We start from the raw sequence: 13,948 nt of genomic DNA, 5'->3' as shown, positions 1-13,948 counted from the left end.
TGCTTCGTTTCGTTGTTTGGCTCGGTCGGATTGTTGAATAGTTTTCCAGGTTCTTTTCCATTCTACCGTGTCGTTCTTGTTGGCATAGGTTCGTCCCACCACGATGGCACGGGCTAAACACATCTGGTCATGAGGGTTGTTAATTTGGACAAGGCTACGCTTAATGCTGCGAAGGTCGTTCACCAATAACATCTTTTTGCGTCCGGTCCCTTGAGGAGGAGAGACGTGGGTCATGTCCAATGTGGCTTTTCCATCGGTGATGTCAAACTGGTCATTAGATTGTTGCACGTGTTGAATCTTGTCCATGACTTTGGAAGCGGTCAATTCTGCAGGGGTGCTAAACTCGATCCAAACAGGGGATTTCAAACCGTCGTGTTGTATGGAAAGTCTCAAGCGATCGTCTTCTTTGGGTTGACATTGTTGCTTGAGTGCAGTGAGCAAAGAATCCCATACCCCAGTGATAAACAATTCTGCTTTCTCTAACGGCACTTCAGCCTTGAAATCTTTAAACTTCACCGTGTATTTGTAAGCCGTAGTTCTAAATTTTCTAGAGGAGCGCTTTTCCGTCTCTCGAATGGAATAGTACTTTTCAGGGTTGACTAAGGGTGGTGAAATTGGTTTAGAGGGTTCTGATTCTGGTTCACTCATGTCCTCTTCAAAATCACTGGCATGAATTTGTGCCAAGATTTCAGCCCTGGTACGAGGCGATAGATCACGTTTCTGCCTCTTACTTCTTTCTTCTTCTTCTTTCTTCTCGAATGAATTAGATCGTTTCATCTTGAAAGCAAAAAGTCAAATGACTCAAGTTCAAACACCATGAACTACTTTATAGTCATAGCATACCAGCGTATATAAAAGGGTGTGTCTTGTCCTTTCACTATTCATTTCACTCTCAAGCCGAGCACAACGATGGAAGAGACTAACCAGATGGAACGTTTCGTCAGAGCTTTGCGAGGGGTCATTAGAAAATTCTCTTCAGACCAGCCTACGGGCTACTCTCCTTCCTTTAGAGATAAAAGTCAAGATACTTGCTATATCTGTCAGAAGAAAGGGCATTGGTCTTCAGAGTGTCCAGACCGTCAAAAAAGAACAAAAACAGGGACTAAAAAAGACAAAATTCAAGATACCTGTTATTATTGTAAAGAAAAAGGACATTGGTCTCCAGATTGCCCAAAAAAGAAACAAGAGGAGTCAGAAGAAAAGAGGGATTCTTTAGAAGAAGAGAGGGATTCTTCGGATGAAGAGAGGAATTCTTCAGAAGAAGAGGAAGAAAAAAGACAATTCTATTTACAAGAGGCAAAGAAACAGGAGAAGAAGAAAAGAAGAAGGGAATAAAATGAGGAAAAGACGGTGAAGAAATTCAAAAAACAGAGAGACTAAACAAGGAGAAAGAAGAAGTCAATGAACTTTTTTATTAAAGTGTTGTGTTGTGAATTGTGAATTGGATTGTAAAAAAATGGATAAAAGAATAAATGAATGATATAAGGTAAGAGTCTTTTAGTTTTGATTTTAAAATAAGAACGTACACTCACGCACTCATACACAGACACGTACTATAAAGGTAAAATGGGTGGGTTTTTTTTTTTTTTGAGTTATTGGCAAATTGAAATTGTATTTCTTTTCGAGAAATGTGGGTGGCCCTGAAAAGGGCCTTTTTTTCTCTTTATGGTGTAGGGGTGAGTTTAAGCAATCAACTTTAACTGCGTTATGCCTTTGCCACGGCCAAGGCCTACTTCTGAACTGCGTAATGTTGATGATGATTGGGTTGAAATCACTAAGGGTGGTACGGTAGGCTTAGTCACAGGGTTGACGTGTTTAGCTCGGGAAGGTCGTATTCTCTTCGGTCGTGATAAAGAAGTCTGATACATTTATTTCAGACTTCTTAACTCCGCTAAAATGTCCAACAGTACCGTGACCGTTTGATTTTCACCCTCTTGTTTCTTTGCTGCTACTTCTTCTTGCTGTTGTTGCTGTTGTTTTTTTCTTACCTCTTCTTCTTGTTGCTGTTGCTGTAGGAGAAAAGCCTGTTCCGCTTCCTTTTGTCGTTGTATAAATTTCTCCAATTCTTCTTTCTGTCTCTGTCTAAAATTCTCCACTTGCGGTAATAAAGAAGGTAACGAAGGTTCCGGAACAAATTCTTGCGAGGAGAGAAAATCCACAAAATCCCAATTCACCTCTTCTGAAAGTAAGTCCGGGTTCCCTTGGGCGGTCTCCCCTGCTGGTGCACCCCATTGGATCGTTTTCTGAGTTTCCGTCATGTTGAATCACTGTCGCATAGATTGACTGCACACAAGCGCTAGCGAATCTATATAGACTACGTGACGTCACAGACTGCTCTCTTCGGATTGGATGCGGGCTGACTGAATTTTGTAACGCGTGTTAGGATTGGTGAATGAACTCAATCCGTTTCAATCCTACCTGTACCTATAAATAAGCGCAGTTCAGTGCATTGATTCGCCTGTTCTCGTCGCTTCAAGATGTGGACCACAGTTGAGTCATCCACCCTTGTGTCTTCCATGATGTTTCGGACAGACTTGCTTATGTATGTCAGATCCAAGTGGACCGTTGTCCACAGGACAAACACCAGCCTGTGGATACGGTGGATCTACGTTGAAAGACAAGGATGCCTGAAAAGAGTGCTGGTTTACGGGCCAACAGTGAGACGCAGCCTAAGGACAAGAAGAAGACCAATACGGTGCCCTTTATGTTAATGAATACATTAACATAAACCCAAAGGCCCTTTTCAGGGCCCCCATATTTCTCGAAAAGAGATAGCCTTTGAATTGCCTACCCCTTTCTTATTTTTTTAAAATTTTTTTAAAAAAAAAATCCCATGTTCCATTTCCCTTGACGCTATACAGTCCCACCCTGTTTAAATTCCTTTGACGCTATACAGTCCCCTATTCCCATGTTCAAATCCCCTTGACGCTCAACAGTCCCACGATTTTTCTCCATGTTAATTTCCCTTGACGCTATATGTTCCCACGATTTTTCTCCATGTTAAATTTCCCTTGACGCTATATGTTCCCAAGGGTATTTTTAATTATAAGTCCCATTGACGCTATAATATCTCCCTTCACTACTATGGTGCTGTACCATAAATGCTCACCCGCCAAGTAATATGTTGGAAGCAATCTACGTAGGCAAAGAAAAACCAACATGGCCTTACCGTACTAAAACGTTCTGTTCGTAGACATTCACACTGAAAATTGAGAAAATAGCCAAACCCAAAGTAAAAAGCTATATTTGACAACTTAGAAGTTGCTTGAATATACCGAAAATAATATTTCACGTGTATATAACAGTTTAAGTTTGTATATGGACCCACTGGAAAAAATTGACACTGGTTTGCAAATTCCTCAAGGTGATTTATTATATATTTCCTGATTTATACTTGTCATTCGAAAATCTGGTCTTCATTTGCCAGTCCATCTTCAACATATATTTTCATACACATTTAGGTGTGAATAGCGGTAGTTATCTATATAATTTTGAGTTTCTTTCTGACAAGATTCTGTTATTGGAGGGAACCTTTGGTCGGTTTGTTTTTGCTGATGGTCTAGGCGACCTTGTGACTTAAAGAGAATACCGGAAAATTGTGAATTAGAAATGTTGACCTTCAGTATGTTGTTGTCAAGTCATGAGGAGCTGTTGCAAACACCTTGCTGAAATCAGTAGAATCAGATATGATTGCCTGTCGGTTTGGTTCATCGAAGTAAATCGATATTTCTAATATTGGAAGGAAACAATGTGTTGATGAATACAACGCATGTGTTCCACCACGACCACGCTTAACCAAATAGAATGCAATAAATACATAAATAAGAGCAAGTGATTTGGATTTGCGAGTTGCGGCAGAAATTATGTTCAAACTATTTCAAAAATAAAGTTGTATACTCCTGTGGTATGTCTCTTTGATTGTAAACTAAGCAGCCGAACGAAGCAAAATCAGCATTCTTTTCTAAAACTTATTAAATAGCTCAATTATGTAAATTATAAAGTGTAAGTTCAAGAGAATCTTACAGCGTTACGATTTAAATATAAAATCATTATAAAACCTTATGTCACAATCCAAACGAATAAAGTGTTTCAAGCGAACTCCAGGTATATAATATGCTGAAGTACCATTATCCTTGAATATACGGATGTACCTATAGTCTCAACATATCACTGATAGTAAAAGACGAAGATAGGAAAGAGAACTTAGAATGAATAAACTCTATCTTTATATATTAATGTCGTAACATAACCCACCTGACTTAATTATCATAATAATCTATGTATAGCTTATTTCAATCATCAGTCATGGACTAAATGTTAAAGACATAATATAAATGTAAGTAACACAAGAAACGATCGTGAATTCTGTCACAAATTTACAATTAACTTTCCAGAATGCTAGATATCGAACACGCAGTTTATGCAGGTATGAACTGTTGGAACAATACAATATATTTATAAACAATTATAGGATGGACATATTGTTTAGGTTCATCATAGTTTACGATCATAGAGAAATACCACATGACTATACATCGGTCCGATTGAATATATACAGGCTAATGTGATGCCTCCGTATCACCTGCCTACCCCAGAACATAATCAGTAACAAAACATCTCTCTTACGATATGCGAGTTCAAACCAAACGCATGTGCTCTAATCCTGCCACCTTTGACAAGAGCACGGGCAACTCAAGGGGAACCTTAGAACCAGAGGATACAGAAGAAGCTTCATTGACGAGCCTGTTAACGCAACAGGCTCCTCGACGTAAAAACTCTCCTTAAATATCAAATTAAGAAAATCATCATGCGTGTTTCCATGCTAGCTCTCCATCTCGATGATTCAAACCTGCAAAAGATCATACGCAAGTTTTGGCACTATACTTAGTCGTTGTTGTTGTTGTTGTTGTAGGGTTTAACGCCATTTTATAGCACACGATAGGTAAAACATGGCGCTCAGTATTAATGGTGGAGGAAGAACCAGGAATAAAAACCAAAAGAACCACCGATGCACGAGAACCTACTGGCAAGCTTTCTCACATACCCACACTGGCTGAATCCGAGACTCGAACCTACGCAGAAATAGGTGAGATGATAGTGATCCGTAACGGAGAGCGCTTTAGACCACTCGGGGCCAACCATACTGAATCATCTGAAGCTCTCAAGATTATATTTGAAGAAGTTCCTATGTTTGCGTACCAAAGACCTTGACATCTCAAGGACCATCTTGTCCGTGCCTGGTAACTTCAAAGAAGACCACAGATGGAGGCACATACCGTTACAAAAGATAAGTGTTGACTAATTTTGCAACACATGCCCGAGACCGAATGTGTCAGAAGTTCGACAACATGAGTTAACTACATGATCAAACAGAAGTTAGTATGTCAAGCCAGTAGTAGAATATATCGTATGACATGCATGATCTATATCATTCAATATAATGGCGAAACCATTGATTTTGCAAATTGAATGAATAATCACAAAAGCCACATTCGCAACAAAATCAACCTGAAAGCATCAACCACTACAACTCGAATGAACATACAGTCGAGTCCCTCACGATGTTATCATCTAAAGTATGGTAGGCAGACACAAAACGCACATGTAAGGAACGACACTGGATGTCACAATTGAATACTCACGTTGGGCCTAAACGGAAAGGTCTAACCTTCCCATTGCAGTCTTATCAAAATTACAGATAATCATCAGTTGTGAGCCCGACGCAAATTTTGTGCTAATTTATGCCCAAGCAATTATATTTTTATGATTTTCTTGTCTTTGATAATAATAATAATATTACTACTACTATTATTATTATTATTACTATTATTATTATTATTATTATTATATTATTATTATTATTATTATTGTAGTTGTACTTGTCCAGTATACCGATTCGCAATTATCATAATATATATATCTTTCAGAACCATCTTGCTTCTGCCGGGATATGATATCTTTAACGAATCCTGTACATTGAGTTCATTTATCGGCACACTGTGCTTCCGTCCTTTGTTCACAGCTTAGGTCAAAATATAATGTTTCTTTATGTGTTAGATACAACAATATGCTCGGCCATCTTTTTGCACGGCTTCGTATTGTTTTATCTCTTATAGCAAATTGCAGTTAGCGATTATAACATGTAGGAGTCCAGAATGTTTCACAGATCTTGTGTCATTGTTCGTTTTGTATATGTAAGTTTTCTTCCCCTGACGAGAACCTTGTTTATCCGAAAGCCTTGGGAAACCGTTTCGAATCTGCGTCGTTATCAGTTGTGTTATGTATGTATGTATGTATGTACTTTCAATGGAATTATGAGAACGATCACGTCTCTACTAGTATGTGCCAATTTTAAGTTCTGCTTAATCGATCTTAATTTCTCACAATGTTGAAAAAGTACTATTATACCGCAGATACGTGTGATCTTTCAATATATATATATATATATATATATATATATATATATATATATATATATATATATATATATATATATATGCACAGACTTCTGATTATGAACGGCTGTTTTCTGCACTCCATCTATGGTAGTATTTTAACAGTATTATGTTTAGTTTTCTTTCAATCAAAACACAAAACTAATAGGACAGTATTTCAGTATACTGATGCCAAAAGATCAGTTTAAAGTAGTCTACAAAGGCGTATGTGTCAGCAGGGAAAGATTACACAGGTCAACAGTGAAATCATTACTGACTTGAAAAGGCCCTAATCTGTAGTATTTTGGTATGCCGAACACGAATATAACCTTGAAAAATTTGTATTGGCTCTCGTTTTGAAGATATTCATATACCTCATTTTCTATGTTTCACTGTGTAAATTTCTCCAGTAGGACTGCAGCAACATCCGGAATAATGATGTAACATTGCATAATACCATCATGCTCACATCATCCACAGTTGATTGCATCATTTTCTGATGCAATGCAATACTAATGCCATGCGGCTGCTGAAGTAAGTTGACGTCAGCAGTGTACTATACATGTGTAGGCCTATTATACTAATGCCAGGCGGCTGCTGAAGCTGACGTAAGCAGTGTACTATATAAAGCCCAATCAGATAGGTTCAGCATTTAAAATATTTTAGACGTTGTGCGAGACAGTTCAAGCTACTGTTACATAAAACTTATTATTTTATCCATTTACGTACAATAAAGAACAGTAATGCCTCGAAAGTGTGTTAATACCGCGGACAATTTTTGCTATATTTGTGGGGAAGTGACATTTGCCAACCAGAAGAAAAGTATCAATTCTCAAGTGAAGAAGGCATATCATCTTTACTTCAGATGCAAGGTTGGTGACCAAGACAAGCCTTGGGCTCCGCATATATGCTGTGCTACATGTACAACACAGCTTTCACAGTGGTTGAATTGCAAAAGGTCATCAATGCCGTTTGCAGTCCCAATGGTGTGGAGAGAGCCAAGCAACCACCTAAATGACTGTTACTTCTGCTTGGTTCCTCCTCTTTCCGGCGGAATAACGAAGCGAAAGAAGTCGAGAATAGTGTACCCAAACATTCCGTCTGCATTGAGACCAGTTCCACATGGTGAGGGACTTCCTATTCCAGAACCTCCAGCAGAATATTCTCTTGATTCATCTGACGAAGACAAAGGTGAGTCGACCTGTTCTTCTCCTGGTCCATCAGCATGCAGTGATCCAGATTTTCACTGTGGTGCATCATCAACCCCACACAGAATAACACAGGAAGAACTAAATGACCTGATTCGTGATTTGGACTCATCAAAGAACAAGGCAGAATTGCTAGGATCAAGACTCCAACAATGGAATCTTCTAGAAGAAGATGTCACAATTACTGCATATCGAAAGCGCCACCAGCAATTGGAGCCTTTCTTCAGAAAGGAAAGTAATCTGATATTCTGTTCCGATATTGAGGGCCTCATGAATGCTTTAAAAATCACTCATGACCCACAAGAATGGAGACTATTTGTGGACTCTTCGAAACTGAGTCTCAAGGCTGTGCTTTTGCACAATGGAAACATTCTTCCATCTATTCCAGTAGCGTATGCTGTCCACATGAAAGAGACATACGATAACTTAAGGCAGCTACTGAATTCCATTATGTATAACAAGTACAGCTGGCACCTCTGTGGTGATTTGAAGGTAGTTGCCCTTTTAATGGAACTGCAGCAAGGATATACAAAATACATGTGTTTCTTATGCGAGTGGGATAGCCGAGCAAGGGAAATGCACTACATGAGGAAGGAATGGACTCACAGGCAGAATGTAGCCATTGGAGAGAAGAATATCCAACACCCAGCTCTGGTTGAGGCTCAGAAAATCTTGCTACCACCCCTTCACATCAAACTAGGTTTGATGAAGAACTTCGTGAAAGCCATTGACCGGACTTTGCCAGCATTCCGATACCTGCATGAAAAATTCCCTCGACTCAGCGAAGCAAAGATTAAAGAGGGAGTTTTTGTGGGTCCTCAGATTCGAGAGCTTTTCAAAGATGACCGGTTCAACAACTTGCTGGAAGGTGACGCGAAACAAGCATGGAATGCTTTTCGCCTAGTTTCTACAAACTTCCTCGGAAATGTTAGGGCAGAAAACTATAAGGAACTAGTAGAAGACATGTTGATGAAGTATAAGAAACTTGGCTGCAATATGTCTCTAAAGATTCACTTCCTTCATTCCCATTTGGATTTCTTTCCTAGCAACTGTGGTATTGTTAGTGATGAACACGGCGAACGTTTTCATCAAGATATCGCAACAATGGAACAAAGATACCAGGGAAAATGGTCCACTACAATGCTGGCTGACTACTGCTGGACACTCCTCAGAGATGCTCCCGAACAGCTGTACAAGAGACAGGCGAAGAAATCTAAGATGTAGTCAATGACTTGATTTTTTATAGGTAGGCTATTACAGTTGACCTTTTACTATTGGAATGCATTTCGTTATGTAAACATTAATTTCTTGCAGATTACAAAAAAACTAGAGCCAATTTTGCAATTTGACTGTCATATTCGTGTTCAGCACATAAAAATTGATAAGAATTGACTAATTTTATTTCAGTAACATGACTTTTGTAAAAATTTGTTGTCCAGTGTTATATATATATATATATATATATATATATATATATATATATATATATATATATATATATATATATGTGTGTGTGTGTGTGTGTGTGTGTGTGTGTGTGCATGTGTGTGTGTGCATTTATACACATAGTTACATGTAAGGGTTTTGTTGCCGAGCAAATCAAACTTGTGAGCGTGGGTTGCTAAGAACCACATGACATTACCCGTTGTTAATTTATAGATTTTTAATGTCGTTTACCCTAAAATATATTGTTTCTTGAATCTCCTAATAAGCAAACATAACAAACTCTTATTTCACAATGTCATGGATTTGCTTATTTGCTTGTTTCGCATTTGTATTATTCATGAGTAAGCCTTGTATGATTCATGGATAAGCCTTTCGAGCCGACTGATACAAAGAATTATTCCTATCTCAATCGCCTGAATATGCTAACCTAAAAGCAACCAAAGAATTCCATATATTTAGGAATCAGGGAGAGTTTTCATCATATGAAAACTAATGAACCGGAACGAGCAATAAAATAGCCACATTATAAGTAAAGCGATCGCTGTAATCAACTCTATCGGACAATACCTGATCCTTTGAAATGTTGTCAATTGAGACAAATAAAAATTGACCTACAATAAACATAAATATAAATAAAGGCAATAGAGTTTGCAGGTTATTATTTATTTTTCTATTCACTTATTTCGATCACCAGCTCTTTTAATACAAATGCTTTCATATCTTTGTTCCTTGTCGGGGACGTAACAATAGAAGCAAAATAGTATGTACCACTAAAGATGGTACTTCATTTCAGATATATTTCTTGAGTTGCAGCTGAGTTTCTATACATACTTGAATACTAGTGTTACCACATTGCTCAAATGCTTCTTCCCGTTCGGGAAAAGCTGCCATAGCTTTGTCTAGTCTACGAAATATATATATACACACTTTCAAACATGTAATAATTAATTTACTAAGTTCAATGTGCATACATTGTCTGATGACCAGTCATTTGAAAAATTGATGACTTTGGAGGGATAATATATTCTCTTTGAAAATCCCCTTTTTCTCGATTTTAAACCACATTTTTGTATGTATTTTCGTCATGTGTAGGATAGTTGTCTGTGTCTCCCTGCCCTTAATTGCTAACCGTTTACAAACGAAACACTCAAACCTTAGCAACAGATAAGCTACGGTAGTTTCGATATGAAAATATGGTAAAGTTCTCAACACTCACATCCCAACAGCCCCTACCGAACGTTGATCTATGCTGATTGTACTCAGTATTTCTTCCAGGTTTAAGAATAATATAATATAACTATTCGATCCAGTCGTCGGTTTGTTATTGAATCCGCTTTTGTGTATAGTTGCTAAAGGTACAAAAAACATAATACAGTCTTTAAGAAGAACCATTAACTTCCAAGTTTATACCAAATCATTTTTAGAAATATTGCTAACTAGAAAAATCAATATGACTGATGCATTGATGATTCGGATTTGATTATATGCTCAGTGATGGCTTAGAGTAATGATAACGGATGCACGTGTACTGGAGATATTGTTACACCAGTGTTATACAATATTGGTTTGGTTTGGTTTACTTTGGTGCTTTATGGCACATCAACATAAATGGTTATGCACGAGGCAATTGGAGTAAAGTACCTCACTCAAGGACACACCACAGAACGGACCAGGGCTAGTCAAAAGCTAGTTGTCGAACAGCAACCATTCGGTCATGGGTCTGGCCCGCCAACCACTACTACCATATATTTTGTAGCGGTAGATATGTCAATGGACAGAAAGCAAGAAAGAACATTATCTAATTAATGACTGAATGCGTAAATGGATGGCTTAACTTCATGGATAAATTACAGTATCCTATGCTAAGAAGAAATGAGTTACATACCACAGTTATGCATACTAAAACTGGTGTTGAAATCATGGGACGTTCACCTTGTACATCCAATACATCACTCCGTGAATTTCAATTGTGTCTTAAATCCCATACACAAGTCACATTTAAAATGTCGCTCATTAATGGCAATAGGCAGGAAGTGGTAATGAACCACACCTACAAAAGCAATGGTATAGCTAATCGATTGTATTTCTATATGTATGACACATCCTGACATCGTGAACGAAATGTTTATTTGTAATATACGAGTCCGAAGAAGTATCAATCATTATTTCAAGCATCGAAACTAAAATGTACTGTATTTTATTTGTGATGGCGAAGGTAGTGAATCCATCTGATCTTTCATTTGACAGTAATACCTTCAATACAAGACAGTAATATGCGTGTGTCTGTGTGTAATAAAAAAACTAAAAAACAAAACAACAGTGCAACCTCGGTGTGAATCTAGCAAACGCTTTACTAATATATATAATTGCCACATTAAAGAACATATATGGTCAGCAATATTTGCGGGAGTGTTGAATTTCCCAGAATGTTTTGACTTTCAAATCAGTCATTGTAACTGGTCTAAAAGAGTGGGATCAATGTGCTTAAAATACATAGTGGTGTTTAACAAAATCAGTTGATTTTACTTTTTCATATGCATCTGTCTGGTGCCCCCCCCCCCCAAAAAAAAAACAAGGTTAGATGTGCATGGAGAATTATAGGTCTCATCATCAGCACCCAGAAATTTTAAGTTATTGAATTTTGAATAGGATAGTGTTTCCATATATTTACTAATGGAGTTGAATTAGTACCGTGAGACCTGTAGTGGCGTGGTAATAGCAAATAATCACACGAATTAAGTAAAATGCAAACGCGTGTCAAATAACTAGTCGTGCATGCCGTTAAGCGCATATAGATTATGATTCAGTCAAGCATGCAAGTCAGCTTCATAGATCTTTCCTGCCTTTTTTATCAACAATACTGCCAGTAAACTGTAGGCGTCCTGTTTTAACAATAAGCTTTGAAATGTTAGTAGAAATATCACATGTTTAGTAAATGTATCTACTATAAAGTATTGATCATTGAATTATTGTGGAAGTGGAGTACGACTTTTTGCTTGAGTCAAGATATTTTATTTTACCTCAATTTAATTATTTTGAAAAGAAATTAGCGTAAATGATACAGTAAGGTATCAGTACAAGACAGTGTTTCCGCTATCAGAGCCGAAATTGAAACACAAAAATAAAAATCACATTATTCATCATAAGTTTATCAGTTGACGACTGTATAATTCGCATATCCTCCCATATTGTACTCCCTACCCATTTTAAAAACGAAGAATATCTATGCACACAGCTTAGTCATTGTATTAATTCATATAAATGTTTAATCTGATTGTTGCCAATGGGTCCCCTACACTGTCGAATTATAGATTGTTCAACGCAAATGGAAGCTCCAGATGTAAACAAGCAATCAGACTGCTTACTGCCCATTTCTGGTGTTATAGAATAGTCTTTTTCAGTAAAAACTGTCCTCTACATTCAATACTTGCAATATCTCGTTTTAATATTTCTAAAACAGAATGAACACATCAACACGAAGACCGCATGTATGCACCTGTTCAAGGCATGCGTCAACTTTTAGCAGTTTGTTTTTAGCTTCAGCTTTCGAATAACAAAAAACTACTAATGAACTCTTCACTGGATATACTTAACAAAAGTGTACATAAATCCACAAAGAAACCGGCTGCTTTAAATTAATTTCGATTGCCAGGCATAAATAAATGAATAAATGGTGTGCACTCTTTCAATTAGTTATACGTTATCTGTAACTTCCATCGCTTCTTTTGTACATAGTCGGGATAACGTAATTACAATTGTCAATTTACTGCAAAAAAAGGAAGTTTAACAAATATGGATACAAAAAAAGGCCATATTCATCTACAGTATTTTCTTTTTTATCTAATATATATATATATATATATATATATATATATATATATATATATATATATATATATATATATATATATATATATATATATATATATATATATATATATATATATATATATATATATATATATATATATATTACATAAAGAAGAAAATAGTGTACATGAATATGGCCTTTTTCTGCATCCATATTTGTTAAACTTACTTTGGAAAAGAGACAAGATGGCCGCTATCGCTTATCCGGCTTAAAGCAGCTGTTCCGTTTTTTAGTGCCGTTTTCATGATATTAGTGATTGTTGCCTGTTTTGATCTTCTTGATTGTGTTCATTATGTATTGGCTGTTAAATTCGTATGTGTTTTTTCATCTCCTTGTTTTGGAAACGAGAACAATTAGACTTTTTCTCAGCCGTCTTGCTCCACTGTTTTTGAACAAACCACCATCACGTGATACTCGCCAGTCAACCCGTTTATGCTACGATGGGCCCTCATTAATTGCTTTACATGATCACTCCTTGACTCTCCACACTACATTGTGCCCTAGACTAAATGAACTGGCACTACATTCATCATTACCTAAATGCAAACATAAGAGAAAAACGAAAAGTTGTTTCAAAGCTGGCCGGCGTAGAACAGGTCGAAGAATCCCAGTCATCTCCCTTATTTCGGCACAACCATTTAAAAACAATTCGACCGTTAATTTAGATAACCTGATTCAAATCCCTATTAATTCGTGAACCTTTGTGTCAATTATCCAAGAAATACCTCTGCGCATTGCATTATTCAATGTCCAGTCTGTAGGACCACCGTAAAAGCGCACAGAAATAGTTAATTTTATCTACGACCAGAATGTTGACATATTTTTCCTGACAGAAACATGCCTAAAAACATCAGGCGATGAGCCCAAGTGTGCGGATCTAACACCCACTGGTTACTCCATCAAGTCGTTCCCTCATAATTCTCGCGGAGGTGGAATTGCTGTCATCACAAAGAACTCCATGATAAAACGTCTTAACTACACCACAACAT

General features: G+C 37.2%; 1 protein-coding gene across 1 annotated transcript in view; it reads right to left on the bottom strand.

Annotated features, from left to right (window-relative positions):
- LOC149794222 (hemicentin-1-like) overlaps positions 1–11,107 on the bottom strand; it is a 71,481-nt gene extending 60,374 nt beyond the window's left edge. The window contains exon 1 of the mRNA XM_089966546.1: positions 10,974–11,107. Within this exon, the coding sequence (XP_089822672.1) occupies positions 10,974–10,986 (13 nt within the window). The 5' untranslated portion in view covers positions 10,987–11,107. The remainder of the gene's footprint in view (positions 1–10,973) is intronic.
- Positions 11,108–13,948: the final 2,841 nt, after the last annotated feature.

Source organism: Sinohyriopsis cumingii, chromosome 8 (assembly GCF_028554795.1).
Source record: "Sinohyriopsis cumingii isolate HCF-2022 chromosome 8, ASM2855479v2, whole genome shotgun sequence".
In the NCBI taxonomy this organism is placed as follows: Eukaryota; Metazoa; Mollusca; class Bivalvia; order Unionida; family Unionidae; genus Sinohyriopsis; species Sinohyriopsis cumingii.
The sequence above is the reverse complement of the archived record's forward strand: the minus strand, read 5'-3'. Positions and strand labels throughout refer to the sequence as shown.